This window comes from Calonectris borealis, chromosome 22, assembly GCF_964195595.1.
Source record: "Calonectris borealis chromosome 22, bCalBor7.hap1.2, whole genome shotgun sequence".
Lineage (NCBI taxonomy): Eukaryota > Metazoa > Chordata > Aves > Procellariiformes > Procellariidae > Calonectris > Calonectris borealis.
Window position 1 is genome coordinate 1,746,482 of NC_134333.1, and position 20,294 is coordinate 1,766,775.

At 52.5% G+C, this 20,294-nt stretch overlaps 2 protein-coding genes across 9 annotated transcripts in view; both read left to right on the plus strand.

Moving 5' to 3' along the window:
- LOC142091595 (epimerase family protein SDR39U1-like) overlaps window positions 1-20,294 on the plus strand; it is a 300,851-nt gene that overhangs the window by 257,115 nt on the left and 23,442 nt on the right. Inside the window, 1 exon segment of the mRNA XM_075171025.1 lies at window positions 12,265-12,440. The gene's annotated coding sequence lies outside the window, so the exon portion shown is untranslated.
- LOC142091594 (epimerase family protein SDR39U1-like) lies at window positions 3,558-7,507 on the plus strand. Of its 8 annotated transcripts, none has more exons than XM_075171016.1 (6): window positions 3,558-3,683; window positions 4,212-4,318; window positions 4,644-4,726; window positions 5,363-5,484; window positions 6,154-6,297; window positions 6,518-7,507. In XM_075171016.1, the coding sequence occupies exons 1-6, from the start codon at window positions 3,668-3,670 to the stop codon at window positions 6,931-6,933; spliced, it is 888 nt and encodes a 295-aa protein (XP_075027117.1). In that variant the 5' UTR covers window positions 3,558-3,667; the 3' UTR covers window positions 6,934-7,507. The 8 variants fall into 8 exon arrangements, with proteins under 8 accessions (XP_075027117.1, XP_075027124.1, XP_075027122.1 ...); XM_075171023.1 differs by having other exon boundaries at window positions 3,595-3,683; window positions 5,363-5,531; XM_075171017.1 differs by lacking the exon at window positions 4,212-4,318 and having other exon boundaries at window positions 3,611-3,683.

The window sequence follows — 20,294 nt, forward strand, 5'->3', positions numbered from 1 at the left end:
ATTATTTTATTTCAATTATTAAACTGTTTTTATCTCAAGCCATGAGTTTTGTCACTTTTACCCTTCCCATTCTCTCCCCCCATCCCGATGCGGGGCAGTGAGCGAGCAGCTGTGCGGTGCTTAATTGCCAGGTGGGGTTAAACCACCACAGTCCTTTTTGGTGCCCAATGTGGGGCTTGAAGCCGCAGCCCTGAGATTAAGAGTCTCATGCTCTACTGACTGAGCTAGCCGGGGAACGGGACAGGGGCCGCAGCTGTTGGAGGTGTCCAGACCTGGCTGGTGAGCTGGCCTTTACATGTAGCGGTTCCACTGCGAGGACAGGCCTGGGCACAGTGCTGGGTGTAGGCGGGCGGTTCCCCAGCAGGTTATTGTTTCCACTATTTAAAACTTTCTAACAGAGACATGCAACATAAGCTGTCAATGGCTTCATTGGTTACATCACCTCAGGTCAACTGCTGAGAGTTTCTCCACGTCCAAAGCTGCCATTACCTGGGTTATTATCACAGCCTGGTCTCCCTCTCCAAGTGTGCTAAAGAGGTGTGAAGTTGTGAAGAGTTCATCTGTGCTTCCTTGTTTCTTTTCTGCTCACTCAGGGCCTTGCAGCATGTCAGGTACAGCCCAGAGCTTTCAGGTAACCCTGTCCTGTAGCACGGATCTGTGCTTGGTTTGTCTACCTAGCACTTAACAGAATCATCTGGTGAGCGAGAGCTGGGCACATGAAGTTCAACACGGCCAAGCCAAGGTCCTGCATCTGAGTTGGGGCAATCTCCAATATCAGTACAGGGGATGAACGGGTTGAGAGCAGCCCTGCGGAGGAGAACTTGGGGATACTGGTGGATGAAAAACTGAGCCGGCAATGTGCACTTACAGACCAGAAAGTCAGCCGTATCCTGGGCTGCATCAAAAGAAGCGTGGCCAGCAGGTCGAGGGAGGTGATTCTGCCCCTCTACTCCGCTCTGGTGAGACCCCACCTGCAGTACTGCGTCCAGCTCTGGAGCCTCAGCACAAGAAAGACATGGACCTATTGGAGCAGGTCCAGAGGAGGGCCATGGAAATGGGGAAGAGTCTGGAGGGCCACGAAGCTGGTGAAGGGTCTGGAGCACAAGTCTTATGAAAAGCAGCTGAAGGAACTGGGACTGTTTAGTCTGGAGAAGAGGAGGCTGAGGGGAGACCTCATCGCGCTCTACAACTACCTGAAAGGAGGTTGTACTGAGGTGGGTGTTGGTCTCTTCTCCCAAGTAACTAGCGATAGGATGAGAGGAAATGGCCTCAAGTTGCGCCAAGGGAGGTTTAGATTGGATATTAGGAAAAATTTCTTTACTGAAAGAGTGGTCAGGCCTTGGAACAGGCTGCCCAGGGAAGTGGCTGAGTCACCATCCCTGGAAGTATTTAAAAGACGTGCAGATGAGGCGCCGAGGGACATGGTTTAGTGGTGGGCATGGTGGAGTTGGTTGACGGTTGGACTCCATAATCTTAGAGCTCTTTTCCAACCTTAATGATTCTATGAAATGCTGCGAGGGCTGGAACACTTGTCCTATGACGAATGGCTGAGAGAGTTGGGGTTGTTCAGCCTGGAGAAGGGAAGGCTCTGGGCAGACCTTACTGCGGCCTTTCACTATACACAGGGGGTATAGGCAAGACAGAAAGACTCTTTAACAGGGTCTGTAGTGACAGGACAAGGGGCAACAGTTTTAAACTGAAAGAAGGTAGATTTAAACTAGACATAAGGAAGACATTTTTTACAATGAGGGTGGTGAGACACTGGAAGAGGTTGCCCAGAGAAGTTGTGGATGCCCCATGATTGGAAAGGTTCAAGGTCAGGTTGGACGGGGCTTTGAGCAACCTGATCTGGTGAAAGATGTCCCTGCCCAAGGCAGGGGGGTTGAAAAACGTGATCTTTGAAGGTCCCTTCCAACCCAAACCATTCTGGGATTCTATGATTGTCACGTACCCAAGCAGCGTTTTTGGGCAGGCTTTGCCCCGTGACAGAAGCAGAAGTGTGGGGCTCCGTCAGGTGCTGGCGCTGGGGGTCTGTTACGGGTTGGCACTGACTGCTGGCATGTTTCTTTTCCCATCACATCTTGTTAGATGGACACAGTGCGGTTGTGAGGAGGACGTGAGAAAGGGCTTGCTGGATTTTGTCTTTCTAGGAAGTTCGACCCAGTGAAACACCATGAGACAGAGGGAAGTGGGAGGAAAACACAAGTTTGAGACATATCCCAAGGTCCCTTACAGCCGCCTTGTTCCGACAGTTTGCAATGAAGGACCGACCAGGCTGCACCCAGGTACTCCTCCGCCCTTTACGGAGGAGTTAAAAGGAGAACGCGCGTACAGCCTGCCAGCACCTCCAGCTGACATCGCCACCGTGACCCGTCCAGCAGACGGAGGCTGAGCAGACCACACTGCGTATGGAGAGTAGCTCCAGCTCACCCACCCGCCCGCCAGCACAGGCCAACAGAAACCAGCTGTTCATCTCCACCTTCCCCCCTGTGAACCACAGGGAAGCCTCTTCCTGTGCAAATAATTCCCGCTCTTTCAGATTTCCAGCCAGCTCCTCCCAGAAACCCAGCTCCTTCCTTGCTTAACCACAGGACTTGCCAAACGCTTCTATGCGCCCGATGGCAGGGGGTAAGAACACACCGAGCGGGGCATGGGGGAAGGAGGACAGATGGGCGGACGGGTGGAGCGATGGCTCCGGGTGTATGCGCAGACAGGATGGATGAGCCGGTGGACTGAACTGCCGGCAGGTGGGTAGAAATACCTCCAGCGTTTGTCCCTGCTTCGGAACAGCCACCGGCGCGCAGAGGTCCTGCCTGCAGGCTGGTGCCACCCTCTGCTCTGCAGACACAAGGCGGCAGCAGCCGGCAGCACAGGCAGCTCGGCGCGAAGCGAAGGCTGCCCCAGCTGCCTGCGGGCGGGCACTCTCGCCTCTCAACGCGCCCTCCGCCGCCTCTCGGGAGAGACGCCTCCAGTCCCGGGGCAGCGCCGCGTCCCCGGGGCAGCTGCTTCTCCCGCGCCCTGAGGAGACGCGCAAGAAGGTCTCCAGAGGGAGGGGAGGCTCCGGGTGGCGAGAACAGCCCCGGCCTAATTCCCACCGGCAGAATCCTTCGTTTTCGGTCAGAAGTCCTGCAGGCCGCGTCGCTGGCATTTGTTTCAGCTCCGTTAGCGACTGACTAACGGACCGCCCCCACGAGTTCCTCCGAGCCGCCTCCCCACCCCTCCGGGCAGAGGCGACCCGCGCCCCCCTCAGCGTTCGCGCCGGAGCTGCCCGCCCCGGCCTCCTGCGGCCCTCGCCCGGCGGGTTCCCGCCCCGCTGTGCAGCTCCTCGGGCTGTGCTCCTTCCGCTCCTTCTCCTCTGCGTTTCGGGCAGTTTTCCAGCACGTTTCTAAGCGGCCGCCCGCGCCCGCCGGAGCCGCCGCCGCCGCCGCCACCACCGCCTCCTCCTGCCGCCCGCCCGCCCTGGCCCTGCGCGCTGGCGCGGGAGGGGTTAATGCGCTGGGGCGCGCGGGCCCTTTCAGCGCCCGCCGCGGGGGGGCCGCGAGGGGGGGCGCGTGCGCGGTCGGTGCTGCCTGGCGCGTGCGCAAGCGATGCCGCTGGCGCGTGCGCAACAGGCGCCGCTGGCGCGTGCGCAACCGATGCCGCTGGCGCAGGCGCCGCCGGCCCAGCGATGCGGGCGCTGGTGGGTGAGTGCGGGCCGGCGGTGCCCCGCGGGTCGGTGCGCGGAGGCCGCTCGGCAGGCCGCGGCGGGGCGCGGCGTCGCTCAGGGGCGCTGGTGCGGGTGGGGGGCTTCAGCCAGGCCGCTGCCGGCAGCGGGGCGGGCGCGGGAGGCCGCCCGGCGGAGGGGGCTGGTCCTGAGTGGCGGCCCCAGGGCGCCGTGGGGCGCTGCGCACGGCAGCTGCGTGCGGGGCTCTGTGAGGGGGACGTAGTTTTGGGGGGGGCGGGCCTGGGTTGAGGGTGCTGCGGGGAGGGTCCGAAGCAGCCCCCCTCTCCGCCGCCCCCCGGGGCTGGGGGGTAGGACGTGGTGCGTGGCGGCCGGGCCCGGGGGGTGGAGGCCCTCGGGGCTGGGGTGCCGTGCGGGGGAGCTGGGCGGCGGGGGGCTCTGGGCCCAGAGTAACGTACCCGGGAAGCTGGCCGTGGTAATGGGGACGCCTGTGCAGGCCTCGGGATGCCGGTCCGGGTAGCAAATCTGCAACGTCTTGTCTTTCTCCTAGGTGGTGGGACTGGCTTTGTGGGCAGAGCCCTGACCCAGCTGCTGCGGAGCCGTGGGCATGAAGTGATCCACGTCTCTCGACAAGGGGGCGAGGGTCGGATCAGCTGGGTATGAGCTGAGAGCGGTCACAAGAGGGAGAACGTGTCAGGGCTGAGGAACAAGCCCGCTTGCCCTGGCCTGCCACGGCATACAGGGGATCTGCAGTCTGGCTCCTGTGGACGTGCTCTTGGGCTGCTGGGTGCTCCATGGGCCATGGTCATTGGGATGGGTACTGCTGTAGCTCCAAGGAGCAAAACCTTCTCCATTCACGCTTGTGCTCCAGGCAGTGTCGGGAAGGAGCTGGCTGGGGTTCTTAGGAGCCCGCCCTTGGTTGTTGGGAGGGCTTGAGCAGAGGGGAGGCTGGGTGTGTGATGCCTCTGTTACCTCTGCCTAGGAAGAGTTGTCCCACTCTGGACTGCCCCTGTGCGACGCCGTGGTGAACTTGGCTGGTGAAAATGTCCTCAACCCTTTCCGCAGGTAACTTGATCTCCCATAGTGCTGTTGGGACAAGGTGAAGGCAAGACAGCCCCGTGTTGTCAGAGAATGTGGAAGGGATCTGGGGAGGAAACAGGGTGTCCGGCAACCACCTGGGTTACCTGGCTGTTGATATCTGGGTTCTCAAGTGTCCAGAGCATTTCGGTGGGCCTGTTAAGTTCTGGGAGACCTTTGGAAGACAGGTTCCTTTCTGGATTGATGGTTGGAGGCCAGGCAAAGTAGTTGCATGTTTCCAGAATGACACCGGATGCCTACATTTAGATAATGCAAAAGCAGAACCGAAGTTTGACTGCTGTGAGGGTGTTTTTGGAAATGCCTCCGCCAGGCGCTTGGGAAGAATTCACTGCGCCCAGCTTTGGTGTCCAGCTCCTCTGCTACCTGTGTCCTAAGGCAGTCCAAAACCCACAGCCCTTTGTGGGAAGTGGAGAGCCACCATCTCCCAAAGTGCCCATGCATTTGGGTGGTAAGATCCCATGTCCTCCCCCTGCTCTGGGGTGGGGGGAATTCACGTGACCTCTCCTGTGTTTGTGAGCGGGTGTCTGCTGGGCCCCCCCTTGGTGCTGTTGTTTCTTGGGATGTCCTTGTGGGGAGCGTAATGAGTGGCTCTTCCCTTGCCAGATGGGGTGATGCCTTCTGCAGGGAAGTCATCAGCAGCCGGGTTGAGACCACCAAGGCCTTGGCCGAAGCCATTGCTGAAGCTGAACAGCCACCCCGTGCTTGGGTCCTCGTCACGGGCGTAGGTATTGGTTGGGCCCGGCCAAGGCATGACTCATGCTGCCCTGGAGAGGTATACCTCCAGACAGAAACAGGCTTCTGGGGGGACACGGCTTGCCTTGAAATGCCAGCTTTATTGCCATTGATGTTGCTGTGTTTAGGCAAGCCTTGATCAGCTTTCTGGTACTGCTGGAGAGGAATTTGGGTCCCTATGCTTTCTCTTGGTGTCATTAGGACAGGACCTTTTCTCCGTTTTCCTGTGAAAGCCTTTAGGCATCCTGTAGAACCAGTCTGTCTAAGCAGGGCCTCAGCTGACTCCCCCTGCCTATCTCCAGCTTGGCATTTCTGCTTGCTACAGTCTTTAAAGCTGCCACAGTTTAGCATCTGTGATGCCCAATTTTAGAGCAGCCTTTCTATGCAGCCAGCTCAGTGTGTTGCGTGCTGGTATGTTTGGTTCTTGGGGCTGTCAGCTCAACCTGAGTATTAGTGCATCCCGCTGAACTTGCAGAGCACATTGGTAGTTCAAAAACTTGTCAGCATTGCCATCAGAGAGACCCTGTGCTGTTCATATGAGGATGCCCCGATGCAGTGATGGAGTTCTGGGCTCCTGGAGGCACGGAAGAGGGTCCATTTTGGTGGGGGGGGGCTGGTGTCACGATTCAACCCTGACTCCCTTTCTGCTGTTACACCCGCAGGCTATTACCGCCCTAGCCCCACAGCCGAGTATACTGAGGACAGTCCTGGGGGGGATTTTGACTTCTTCTCGCGCCTGGTGAGCTCCTGGGAGGCTGCAGCTCTCATCCCTGGGAGCCCAACTCGTGGTGTTGTGGTGAGATCTGGTGAGATGGGGCATCATGCCTGTTCAGGGTGGCTCTGCTTTGGTGCTGGGGCAAAAGGGGGATGAGGAGGGAGAAGGACATCAGGTCTTGTGCCTCTCCTTGTTGGGGTGCTGTTCCAGTCCAGCCCTCTAAGGGTTGTCTCCTGGTTGTAGGTCTGGGGGTGAAGGGGTCTTTTGTCCTTTGGGGAGGCGGTCCTGGTCTCACTGTGTTCTCCCCATAGGGGTAGTGCTGGGCCGAGGTGGTGGTGCAGTGTCTCAAATGCTCTGGCCTTTCCGTCTGGGACTAGGAGGCCCCTTGGGCTCTGGGCTGCAGCCCTTCCCATGGATCCACATTCGGGACCTGGCTGGGATCGTGTGTCACGCCCTGGAGAGTGAGAGCCTGCAAGGCGTCCTCAACGGTGTCTCCCCATCCTCCCCTGACACCTCCAATGGCACCTTTGCTCAGGAGCTTGCTGCCGCCCTGGGGCGCCCAGCCCTGCTGCCAGTGCCTGCTTGGGCAGTGCGGGCTGTCTTTGGGGCAGAGCGGGCCATCATGCTGTTGGAGGGCCAGAGGGTGGTGCCAAAACACACCCTGGAGAGCGGCTACCGTTTCATCTTCCCTGACCTGTCTGGAGCTCTGAAGGACATTGTGGCTTGAGGACTCCTCGGTTGAGCTGGGTTGGGCCCTGTTTTCTGTGAGCTCCCTGGCTCACATGCCTTCCCCTGGGTGAAAGAGGGTAGCCCTGCCCGTTCTTGACACTTCCTCATCCCCATACGGAGAGGGTGAGCAATCTTTTCCCCTTCTGTGTCCCTTTGTGCATCCCCCGTTTAGGAGTCATCCCTCTCATTGCCATCTGCAGTCTCCACATTACCTGCTTTTGGCGAAGGGCACAAGCCCCTCTAAGGATTGTGACTGCTGAATCTGCCATCTTCCCTTTTCCACAGTGTGCACGTGAACTGCTTGCAGAGCAGCTGCGGGGTGTAATGTCTCCTCCCCTGAGAGACGGGTGGCAGCAGAAAGGGGTGTACAGGTGTTGTAATTCGCCTGCATGTTACTGGAAGTCCCTCTTCCTGTTTGTCCCCACGTCTTTCCCCCATGGTCACATAGAGACCTAGTTACGCTCTTCTGCTTTGCCTTTCTCAGTCTCATAGGCAATGGAGTTGTGCTTGTGGGAGAAATATTCCTCCTGGGATGTAATTTTGGGCTAGAAAAATATATTAAAAAGCTCTTCTGGCAGTTAAAAAGACCTGCTCCATTCCTGAAATAAGAAACCATCCAGAACAAGGAGCGGTCCACGTACTTCTGGTCAATGTAGTCACAGCAGCTGAAGGGTCGATCTTGGTGGAGTCTAGACTCCCCACGCACCGGCCTCTTTGCTCAGTCCATACTGGAGACAGAATGGCAATCTGCTGACTTTCCGGGCAGGAGATGTAGAGTGGGACTGTCCAGCTGGAACTGGAGATAGTCCTTGCAGTCAGTGTGAGCACAGCCAGGTGAGCTGGGACTTTGGGAATAGCTGTGAAAGCAACATCGACTGAGGTAAATGTGGCTTGCTTGGATTGTGTCTGTGCTGCCTGTAAGTTAGCTGCAGATTCCTTCCTCCCCCAGCATCCAGCACCAGGCACAGAAGCTGTGAGCTGCTGTCCCACTCCAGCTGCTGGCACGGAGCCCCTCACTCATGCTGGTCCCCCCAGTATCTGGATTTGTGGACACTCAGTTAACTGCCGCAGTGGCTGTAGGGAGAGGCCCCCCTGGCTCCAGTAGCTGACACCACAGGCCAGGGGTGCCTGCTCCCCCAGTCTGACTTCAGTAGCTGGCACCAAATCCACTCACGCTGATCCCCCGGTAGCTGGCACTTAGTCCCTGCAGCAGACGTACACACGGGATAGAGTGAGATTGTGCAGAGTTATGAAAAGGTTTAATAAGAAGGCAGGACAGACTGTGGTGGTCAAGTGCAGAGCTCAGCCAGACCAGCAGTGACTGGCCCAGGTTGACACCCGACCAGCCTCTTCTATACCCCTTTCCTGCCTACCCCCCTCTTTGTTGCTCCCAGCTCCCCTGCACATCCCCTCAACAGCTGGCACGGTCCCACCCACTCCATCCAACATCCTGGACACTCAGGTTTGCATTCACCAGTTGCAAAGTCCTGGTTGCCTATAGCTTCTTGGGAGCTCATCAATTAGTGTGACTGACGATGTCTGTTTCTGGGTATTGTCTTTGTTAATGCTAATTGGTCAGGTTTTATGACTCTGTGTGTTTGTCTCCCTCCCTTTCCTCATCTTGCCAACTGTAAAAATAAATGTTCTCAGGCTCGCTCCACACATCCTTACCAATCAGGGTGACTGATCAGGTTTGTTCTCATCACAACCTCCCTTATCATGTGTCAGGTTTATCTCTCTATGTTCTTGTTTGTGGCTCCTTTGACCAGATGTCCTTAAAAGAGCGGACACGCTCCTGCCACATCCCCTGACACTCCCCCGCTGCCCGGTGATATCAGCAGAAGCTGCCCCACTCCTCACTCCCATAGAGCCTGAATGGGCCCTGCTCTGGGCTGCACACATTGGGGCAGGAGCCTGACTCCTCTGGGCATTAACCGGGGGCAGGGGTGTGCGTGTGCAAGGGCTGCGGTTGCTGGCCGCCCCCTCAGAGGTGTTGGACATGAACATATTGAGGCACTTGGGATCAGTAACACCTCGGTAAGCGTTGCGATTCGTATAGGCAAGTCCAGTTGTTTGGCTTTGATAGCTGCATCTCTCCAGGCACCAGGTCATGGGATGTCTGTGTCCAGGTGGATCCTGCAGTTTCAGTCTCGTTCCAGCAGAGCTGAGTGATCTGCACTGGTGACCTGCCTCGGGGTTAGCTGTGTGCCGACTGCTGAGTCGCATCGCAGTATCAAAGGCAGCTAGGCTTAATTCTTAGTTTTTGGAACCAGTGGTAGTTCTGCACCATTTGTAACGCTAGTCCACATTACACATTCTTTCACACATTGTAAGACGTTGCCGTTTTCCTAATTAAGGTTGGCATTTCCCTTCCCATACGCCTTCTTTTCCAGTGAACCATGGCTCAGACTTGACTGGGGCAATGTTCTGAGATTTTAGGGGCATGTTGTGACTACCGCTCCTATGGATTTCCCAGTCTAATCCAAATGTCCCTTCTCACAGCCTAAAGAATTGTAAATCAGAACCTGGAATCCAAGACAAGCAAGTACTTCCCAAATTCCCCAATGTAGTCTCCAACCACATACGCACAGCCTCCTCCCCCATGTAGGGAGCATGCATTGGTTCAACCCCCCCACACACACGTGTTCACAGGAACACATGGACAGAGACATGCACATCACTCCCAGTTGAAACTGGCAGACTATGTACTTGGGGGGCGGTGGGGGAAAGGGAAAGAAAAGCTACTGTCAAGGACAACTATCGTTCAGTCCAGTTATTTCCTTTTCAGGTTCTGGTTCTTCAAAGGATTACTTGTAAGAAAAGTCAAAAGGACCTAATAAGGCCATTAGTTATGATATTTCAGGATACTGGATTTTCATACTTGGTAACATGCTTATCTGCCCTCATGGTTCATGGGTATTTGGTGAAGGTTAGCGTGGACAGGTGTATATGTTGTTCCTCTTTCTATCCCAAAGCCATTTTACCTGCAATTTATGCCCAACTGTCCCCTTTTATACCCCTTTCTGTCAACACCCCGTATCCCCTTCCCCTGTACATCCCTCATGGGTTTGTACAGCTCTATCTATTCCCACAGCCCTTCCAGCCCATGTCTGCATCCAGGGTCTCCCCTGTTTCACAATCGAGTTGCAAAGTCCGTGTTGATCTTCCTGGAAGTGGCACCTGTGGTTTCTTGATAGCCAGGATCTGGGGAATTACAGGTCTGTCAGCCTGACCTCAGTGCTAGGGAAGTTTATGGAGCAGATCATCCGAGTGCCATCACGCAGCATGTACAGGACAACCAGGTGATCAGGTCCAGTCAGCATGAGTTTATGAAAGGCAGGTCCTGCTTGACTAACCTGATCTCCTTCTATGAGAAGATGACCCGCTTAGTGGACGAGGGAAAAGTTGGACTTTAGTAAAGCCTTTGACACCGTTTCCCACAGCTTCGCCCCCGCCCCCAGCTTCCCATGCACCTGGCAGAGCATGTGAATCCAAAAAGTCCCCGATGCAAGCGCCACTTGGCAACAACCAAAACATCAATGGGCCATCAACATTCCTCTAATACCAAACCCAAAACACAGCACCCACCCCCAGCTACTGCGAAGAAAGTTAACTCTGTCCCAGCCGGAACCAGGACACGAGGCCAATGTATGAGGTTCAACAAGGCCAAGTGCCAGGTCTTGCACTTGGGTTACAACAACCCCATGCAACGCTACAGGCTTGGAGAGGAGTGGCTGGAAATGTGCCCAGTGGAAAAAGGACCTGCTGGTGTTGGTCGACAGCCGGCTGAATATGACCCAGCAGTGTGCCCAGGTGGCCAAGAAGGCCAATAGCATCCTGGCCTGTATCAGAACTGATGTGGCCAGCAGGAGCAGGGAGGTGATCGTGCCCCTGTACTCGGCACTGGTGAGGCCGCACCTCGAATCCTGTGTTCAGTTTTGGGCCCCTCACTCCAAGAAGGACATTGAGGTGCTGGAGGGTGTCCAGAGAAGGGCAACGAAGCTGGTGAAGGGCCTGGAGAACAAGTCTTATGCGGAGTGGCTGAAGGAACTGGGGTTGTTTAGCCTGGAGAAAAGGAGGCTCGGGGGAGACCTTATCGCTCTCTACAACTACTGGAAAGGCGGTTCTCGCGAGGTGGGTGTCTTTTCCCAAGTAACAAGTGATAGGACGAGAGGGAATGGCCTCAAGTTGCGGCAGGGGAGGTTTAGGTTGAATATTGGGAAAAATTTCTTCACCAAAAGGGTTCTCAAGCATTGGAACAGGCTGCCCAGGGAAGCGGCTGAGTCACCATCCCTGGAGGCGTTTAAAAGATGGGTAGATGTGGCACTTAGATGTGGACGGTGGTGGACTTGGTAGTGTCACGTTAATGATTGGACCCGATGATCTTGGAGGTCTTTTCCAACCTAAATGATTCTATGATTCTGTGATTCTGTATGGTTGTTAAATATGGAAGGCATCTTGTGCAGTTCCCCAGAGCTCACTCAGCTTGTCCAGGCTCATTAGCCCTGACTCTGGCCTTTGTATGAGAGAGGGCTTTTTTTTTCTTTCCCTTTTTTTTCCCCAAAGGTGTTAGTGTCCTCTGCCACCCTTCATAAGGGAAATCTGACTGTAGCCTAAAGTTAGCTCATACCCATCTGCAAGATAAGAGTCACAAAGCTGGTGTTTGTATTGACCTGAGCAGGGCAGGGCTCCTCAGGGGTAGAAAAGAGGGTCTTTGGACGTGCTCTATGACTTGGAGGGAAGGTATTTAGGTCCCCAGAAAAAACATGGTGTAGAAACCTGAGCTCCCAAGGGCCAGGAAGGGGCAATAGCTGCAGTCAGTCCTGAAGTCATCTGTGTGAAGGTACTGCTCTGTTCCCATATTTAGCCTGAGTTGCAGTTAGCAGGAGTCACTGCAAGATGATCTGCAACTGTGCTGCCGGAGTTTGGGACTCTTCTAGGCTTTAAATGGTCCTGGGGTTAAGCCAAATGGGGGAAATGATGGTGGAGAGGTGCAAGGTTTGCTGAAGAAGCTCCTGCCCACCGGATGCCACGAGAGGCTGAAGGACGTGAATCCCGTGCATGGTCTTCCTCAACTTCCCCTGCCCTCTTTTTCCCACTGGGCTAGCTGAGTTCCTTCAACCATGGAAGAGGACAAGAAGATCCATGCAGGAGATGAGAAGGATCAGACTGAACTTCTGTCCCAGGTTCTGAGGCCTGGTGAAGGTGATCATGTTGGTCAGGCATGTATTATGCTTGGTAAATCCAGCCTGACTTTTCACAGCTTACTTTCTTCTTCTTCATGTGGCTAGAAATGTGTTCCAAAAGGACTATATTCTTCATTTTTTAGGATTTTTGGTGTCATTTGAGATGCCAGCACTTATATGGGGAATCGTAACAAGACTGATAAGAGAGAATGCAGGACCCAGCAGAAGAAATCCTTTTGCAGTGGCACGGTATGGGGTTATCTTGAGACATCCTCAGTTGCCGTGCACATCTATGTGGGCAGCTGAACCCTGATGTTAGGTGAGTTGGATCACATGGTAACTGTTCACTGTTGCACTTCCTTTATTCTTTTGGGCCAATGTTCCAATCTTCATGCCTTTTAAGACCGAAAATATTACTTGGAAGGCAGGAATCAAGACACACTGAAAAGTTTACAGTAGTGTTCAAACAGTGAAGGATGCAGAGAGGGGACTAGAAGACTGTGAGATCGCCTGGAGTGTCAAAGTTATATGACAAAGTAGTGTTTCTGAGATCATGGCTAACACCTCCCAAAGACTTCCAGTCCCCCTCAGGTCCCTGCACAGACAGATTGAGCTGAGAACTGGGAATTCTGACTGAGATCATCTCACAGATTTACTTGAAAAGGTCAAAGCAGAGTATCACATGGGCGTTTTCTAGCTTTACAGGTAATAAATACAGCAGAATTTTACTTTGAATCTCTGCTCATGAGCAGTACAGAGCTCCAAGGACTATGCTGAACAAATCCTTAGAAAGAAAACCTCCCATTTCATGCTTGTGGTATGACCCATCTCAGAGATGCCGGAGCTCTTTCCACTGATTGTAAGCCTCGGGTAACCAACTTCATTTCCTCACTTAAGCACCTACTCTTTGATTGCGTGAATTCTGCCCCTTAACCAAGGACAGCGATGAAAAAAAACCAAAAGCGCTAAGGCATACAAAGTAGAAGAGCTGAAGGGAATTGTTTCAGCCTCTCTCTGGTGAGTTTGTTAGGGCAATTTAAGTGGGACAAAAAGAGACTCGACAAGCAGGACATGCCTCATAAAGAATAAAGCAATCACTTTAGTCTAGTGCACATGCAAGATATCTAGGATATAACAAGCCGTTATGCTTGAGTGTTGAGCTTTGCCCCCCCGATAAAGGGGCATAAGAGTCTGTGCTGGTGAGGTAAGCATCAGTCAGGAGGGGCAGAATTCGCCTTCACGCCTCCCTGGAATGCATCCTTGGGTCATGGCAACTGAGGCTTATTTGTACCCTCATGGCCTCGACACTTAGTGCTGCAGAGTTGGGGTCTGCCACGGGCTCCATCAACACCGATGACATCGGTGATGGACCGAATGGACTGATGATTCCTGACCACTAGCCTGACTTGTGTCCCTCTTTCTATTGCAGATTTTATAGCTATATTGGTTTTTTCTCTCTTGAATTCTTGAGCTAGCAAGGATCGCATCTCGACAATTCCGCTTCTGTCTGTGATCAGACAGTACTCTACTTTTTTTTTCTATATATACTTCCTCACAGCTCTTTTGTAGTTGTCTGAGCCGTGGTTACACAGCTGTGTCTTAGATCCTTGATACACTGGCAGCTGAATCCTGGCTGGGTATGGGCTTACAGCAGGGTCTGCAGACATAGGATTACAGCTGTCTCCCCTGATGGCCTGGTATCTTCTGATCAGGAGCGCAATCACTCTATTTGTTTAATATTAGAGTCTGGTATGAGGCCAAGTCTCTGCTTACACCCCTACTTAGCAGGCTGCAGACACCAGAAGACCTAAGCTCTTCTTAGTGGCAGTGTCTGTGGCTAAACCCCGTCTTAGGCCTGCTTCCATGGTCATTATGCCATTCTGCTCAAGTCTTGAGCTGTGATGCCTTAGCTTTACTAAACAAGCCAGCTGCATTAACAAACATTTGACAACTCCATGAAAATTTATTGTTTTAGTACATTAATAGTTAAGTTGTAAAAGTCTCTCTCTGGCATAAGCATATTCCAATGCAATTTATGTGTGCACACTCTAAAACAGTATACCATACAATATCTTTAAATACACAAAAATGTCAATGCTAAATGCTTGCTACTCAGTGGTAGCAACATTTGCGTTTGCATATGAGGTTCTAATGCATACCTAAAATAAATTTGTCACATCTTGTTGCAAACATCAGTGACCTATACAAATATCAGTAGTTTGCAATAATATCATCAATTCTTTTCCTATCTGTTGAGCAGTTGAGCAGCTTGCCCTATTGTCAGTTACTTCATTCACAGAGCATCAAAAACCTCTCATTCTTTTTTTTTCTTTTTAATTAACTAATATTCTCTCCAATAACCTACAGGTTTCTGAGATCTTTTGTTGTTAATTTGCTTACTACCCCTTGGTTTCATCTTTCCCCTTGGGCAAATCAATAACCTTTATATTTAGCATGAAATAAAAATGAGTTGAAAAAGGTCATGGGTCAAGATAAAGAGCAGAAGATCACTTACTGGTTACCATCACAGGCAAAACAGACCCGGGGAAAACTAGTTTAATTTGTTGCTATTTAAAATGGAGTAGGATGATGAGAAACAAAGAAAAAAGCTTAAACACCTTCCCCCCACCCCCACTTCTTTAACAGGTTGCACAGAGAAGTTGTGGATGCCCCATCATTGGAAGTGTTCAAGGTCAGCCTGGATGGGGCTTTGAGCAACCTGATCTGGTGAAAGATGTCCTTGCCCATGGCTGGGGGGTTGGACTAGATGATCTTTAAAGGTCTCTTCCAACTCAAACCATTCTATGATTTTATGACTATGATTCTTCCTAGGCTCAACTTCATTCCTTCATTTCCAGCTCTTCTACCTCCTACCTATCTCCAAGAGGCTGAGGGGGGATGGGGAATGGGGGTTGTGGTCAGTTCATTCTCCGCATGACCTTTCTACGAGATCTTGGACTCTCACAGGGGACACCTGGCCGACACCAGACTCTGACATGGATCATCTTTGAAGCGAGACTCTCTTATTTTATTGGTCTCACTTTGGGCCCAGTTTTGGGATTGGTTCAGCTTGACCTCCCACCTTTGGAATGGTTGGATCCCCTTCTGGGATCAGTTTGTCCTTCCGTTTGGGATAGTTTGGCCCCTTCTGAGATCTGTCTACTTCACTTGATACCGATATATATCCATATAAGTAATGTGTCATATCTGTTGTTCTATTGTTGGTAAGTTGCTTCACTAAAGATCAGTTTGTAGTAACCTGTCATAGTATATACCTGCTCGGCTGTTGCAGTTATTGGTTGTTGCTGTTATATTGATTGCTGCTACATGATTGCTTGCTGCTATTATTTACTGCTGCCATATTACTGATTGATACGATTGTATTGGGCCTGTATGGCAAGGTTTTAGCGGGAGGGCTACAGGGGTGGCTTCTATGAGAAGCTGCTAGACGCCTCCCCTATGTCCAATAGAGCCAATGCCAGCCGGCTCCAAGGTTGATCCTCCACTGAGCAAGGACGAGCCAATCAGTTATGGTGGTAGCGCCACTGTGATAACATATTTAAGGAAGGGGAAAAGTTGCTGCGCAACAACAAATGCAGCTGGAGAGAGGAATAGGAATATGTGAGAGAAACAACTCTGCAGACACCAAGGTCAGTGAAGAATGAGGGGGAGGAGGTGCTTCAGGCCCCTGCAGCCTGTGGTGAAGACCATGGTGAGGCAGGCTGTCCCCCTGCAGCCCATGGAGGTTAACGGTGGAACAGATATCCACCTGCAGCCCATGGAGGACCCCATGCTGGAGCAGGTGGATGCACCCGAAGGAGGCTGTGACCCCGTGGGAAGCCACGCTGGAGCAGGCTCCTGGCAGGACCTGTGGCCCCATGGAGAGAGGAGCCCATGCTGGAGGAGGTTTGCTGGCAGGACTTGTGACCCCATGGGGGACCCACGCTGGAGCTGTTCCTGAAGGACTGCACCCCATGGAAAGGACCCACACTGGAGCAGTTCGTGAAGAACTGTAACCCGTGGGAAGGACTCATGTTGGAGCAGTTCATAGAGGACTGTCTCCCGTGGGAGGGACCCCACGCTGGAGCAGAGGAAGAGGGTGAGGAGTCCTCCCCTGAGGAGGAAGGAGCAGCAGAAACAACGTGTGATGAACTGACCACAACCCCCATTCCCTGTCCCCCTGTGCCACTGCGGGGGAAGGAGGTAGAGAAAATCAGAAATTAAGCCCAGGAAGAAGGGAGGGGTGGGGGGAAGGTGTTTTTAAGATTTGGTTTTATTTCTCATTATCCTACTCTGATTTGATCGGTAATAAATTAATTTTCCCCAAGTCGAGTCTGTTTTGCCTGTGAATATCATTGGGCAGTGATCTCTCCCTGTCCTTATTTCAACCCACGAGCCTTTCATTATATTTTCTCTCCCCTGTCCAGCTGAGTAGGGGGAGTGATAGAGCGGCTTTGGTGGGCACATGGCATCCAGCCAGGGTCAACCCACCACAACTATGTTCTTGATTGTTGATAGTAATTTGTAATAGCTTGATATATATACTGTCCTGGTTTCGGCTGGGATAGGGTTAAATTTCTTCCTAGTGCTGTGTTTTGGATTTAGTATGAGGAGAATGTTGATAACACACGGATGTTTTCAGTTGTTGCTAAGTGCCCTCCTAGTCCAAGGACAGCTCCCGTGCCTACTGACAGAGCTAGGTACACAAGATGGGAGGGAACATAATCAGGACAGCCAGCCCAGCTGGCCAGTGGGGTATTCCATACCATGTGACGTCATGCTCAGTATATGAACGGTAGGCGTGATCCAGGAAGTGCCGATCGCTACTTGGTTATCGGTCAGCGCGGGTGGTGAGCAATTGCATTGTGCATCACTCATTTTGTATGTTCTATCATTATTTATTATCATTATTTTCCCTTTTCTGTTCTATTAAACTGTCTTTATCTCAACCCACGAGTTTTTCTCACTCTTACCCTTCCGATTCTCTCCCCGTCCCACTGGGGGGGCGGGGGGAGTGAGTGAGCGGCTGCGTGGTATTTGGCTGCCTGCCAGATTAAACCACGACAGTCCTTTTTGGCGCCCAATGTGGGGCTCGAAGGGTTGAGATAACGATAGATCTGACCAAAGCGTGTTAAGGCAAAATTGTTATAAGCATTCATTATATTGATTGGTCACAATGTTGATATATTGGCTGTCAAAGTTGTGGGGCTGGCTCTCAATGTTGGGTCATGTAATACCTTGCTTGCAGTATGTGTTCCCTTTTGTGCTGTTTATCATTATTCGGAACTGGGCCAAGATTATAATTTCGCTGCTGTTTTATGAGGTGATAAAATCATTGGTCGTAAGTCTAATCTGGTATCTGTACTCGGCATTGCCATCATTTCTGTACCTTGGGAACAACCTGTTAGAAACTATTAGTAATTGCAGTTTTTTCTCCTCGGAGAATGAATTTAAGGGGGAGACAGGATGGGACACTTTCTCCCACTTGTTCATCTTCCCTTCCATATCGTCAGAAACTCCTTTTTCTTCTATCCTCTTCACGAAGTTGTCCACAATATTCCCTGAGAATTTTGAATATCCTTGGGATGTTCAAACAAGCATGATCATATTGCTATGTCTCCTGAATGTGGTTCAGGCCTTATTTAGGGTTAAGCAACTATTCAGGAATACTGTCCAGAGATCAACCCTCAGGAACAAGAAAAGAGGGAGGGCGAACAGCGGTGCCTCATCGGGGTGGGCGGCGCGGCGGGTCCCGGGGGCGGCGGGCAGCGGGAGATCAACCCCGGCAACAGACACGGTGGCTACTCAAAACCCCACGACAGGCACTGCAGCCACTTCAACCCCCACGGTGGCTACTCAAACCCCGGCAACAGTCACCGTAGCTTCTCCAAACCCTGCGACAGGCACTGCAGCCACTCGAACTCCAGCAACAGTCACTACAGTTACTCCAATCCCCATGACAAGCACTGCAGCTACCCAAACCCCAGCAACAGGCACTACAGCTGAACCAGAGGACCAACCAATCCTTGCTGGTATCCGTTGCCCCTGTACAGAAGAGGAAATCTTGGAAGTGGAGGTCAGGTCATTTAGAAAGGGATGATGGAAGAGCAGGGCCATCACGAGGAGGGCAGGAGGAAGAGGAAGAACTCATAAACGAGACGGAAACCACTCAATTCCTATCTCTGAATGAGTTGCGAGATATGCGGAAAGATTTCAGCCGTCGTCCAGGCGAGCACATTGTTACCTGGCTGCTCCGGTGCTGGGATAATGGGGCCAGTAACCTGGAATTAGAGGGGAAGGAAGCCAAACAGCTGGGATCCCTTTCTAGGGAAGGGGACGTTGACAAAGCAATTGGAAAAGGGACACAAGTCCTCAGCCTCTGGAGGTGACTGCTGTCAGGTGTGAAGGAAAGGTATCCCTTCAAGGAAGATGTTATATATCGCCTAGGCAAATGGACCACTCTGGAGAGAGGTATCCAGTATCTGAGAGAACTAGGCGTGCTGGAGGTAGTTTATAGTGACCTGGACGATGACCAAATGCCTAAAGATCCAGATGAAGTCCAGTGCACGCGACCCATGTGGTGGAAGTTGGTACGGAGCGCACCAGCGTCATATGCCAGTTCGTTGGCAGTACTGTGCTGGAAAGAGGAAGAAGCACCAACGGTAGATGACATGGTTAGCAATCTTTGGGAATACGAACAAACTGTCTCCTCCTCCCTTGTCTCAGCTGCGGAGAAACTGTCCCAGGATGTCCAGCAGCTCAAAGATGATAGGTCCTATTCTCCACCTGTATGGACCAGTATCTCAGTCATTAGAAGTCAGCGTTCTTCTGCTCAAGACAGAGGATATAGAAAGTACACACCACGGGGCACCCTGTGGTTTTACCTGCGTGACCACGGAGAGGACATGAGGCAGTGGGATGGAAAACCTACCTTGACCCTAGAGGCACATGTACGTGAGTTGCAAGGAAAAACAATCACACAAGGGGGTTCTCTCAGGAAAAATGCTGCTCCAGTTTTCAGGAAAAACCTGTCTCACAACCATCCAGTTTCCAGTGAACAGTTCCCCAGACAGAGTAGAAGGGCTGATCTTACTTTGGACTGTAATGAAGGAATTCTTGACTCATGTTTGCAAGAAGTGAGAAATGGATACTATGACCAGAACTAGAGGGGCCCTGCCTCCGGCCAGGTGGAGGAAAGGGACAACTGGGTTTACTGGACTGTGTGGATTTGATGGCCTGGCACATCAGATCCACAGGAGTATAAGGCTCTCGTAGACACTGGTGCACAGTGCACCCTGATGCCATCAGGCTATAAAGGGGCAGAACCCATTTGTATTTCTGGAGTGACAGGGGGATCCCAAGAGTTAACTGTGTTGGAGGCCGAAGTGAGCCTGACTGGGAATGAGTGGCAGAAGCACCCCGTTGTGACTGGCCCAGAGGCTCCATGCATCCTTGGCATAGACTACCTCAGGAGAGGGTATTTCAAGGACCCAAAAGGGTACCAGTGGGCTTTTGGTATAGCTGCCCTGGAGACGGAGGAAATTAAACAGCTGTCCACCTTGCCTGGTCTCTCGGAGGATCCTTCTGTTGTGGGATTGTTGAAGGTCCAAGAACAACAGATACCAATCGCTACCACAACGGTGCACCGGTGGCAATACCACACCAACCGAGACTCCCTGCTTCCCATCCATGAGCTGATTCGTTGACTGCAGAGCCAAGGAGTGATCAGCAAGACTCGCTCACCCTTTAACAGTCCCATATGGCCAGTGTGAAAGTCCAATGGAGAGTGGAGACTAACAGTAGACTGTCGTGGCCTGAACGAAGTCACACCGCCACTGAGTGCTGCCGTGCCAGACATGCTAGAACTTCAATACGAACTGGAGTCAAAGGCAGCCAAGTGGTACGCCACAACTGACATCGCTAATGCGTTCTTCTCCATCCCTTTGGCAGCAGAGTGCAGGCCACAGTTTGCTTTCACTTGGAGAGGCGTCCAGTACACCTGGAACCCACTGCCCCAGGGGTGGAAACACAGCCCTACCATTTGCCATGGGCTGATCCACACCGCACTGGAACAGGGTGAGGCTCCAGAACACCCGTAATACATTGATGACATCATTGTGTGGGGCAACAAAGCAGAAGAAGTTTTCAAGAAAGGGGAGAGAATAGTCCAAAT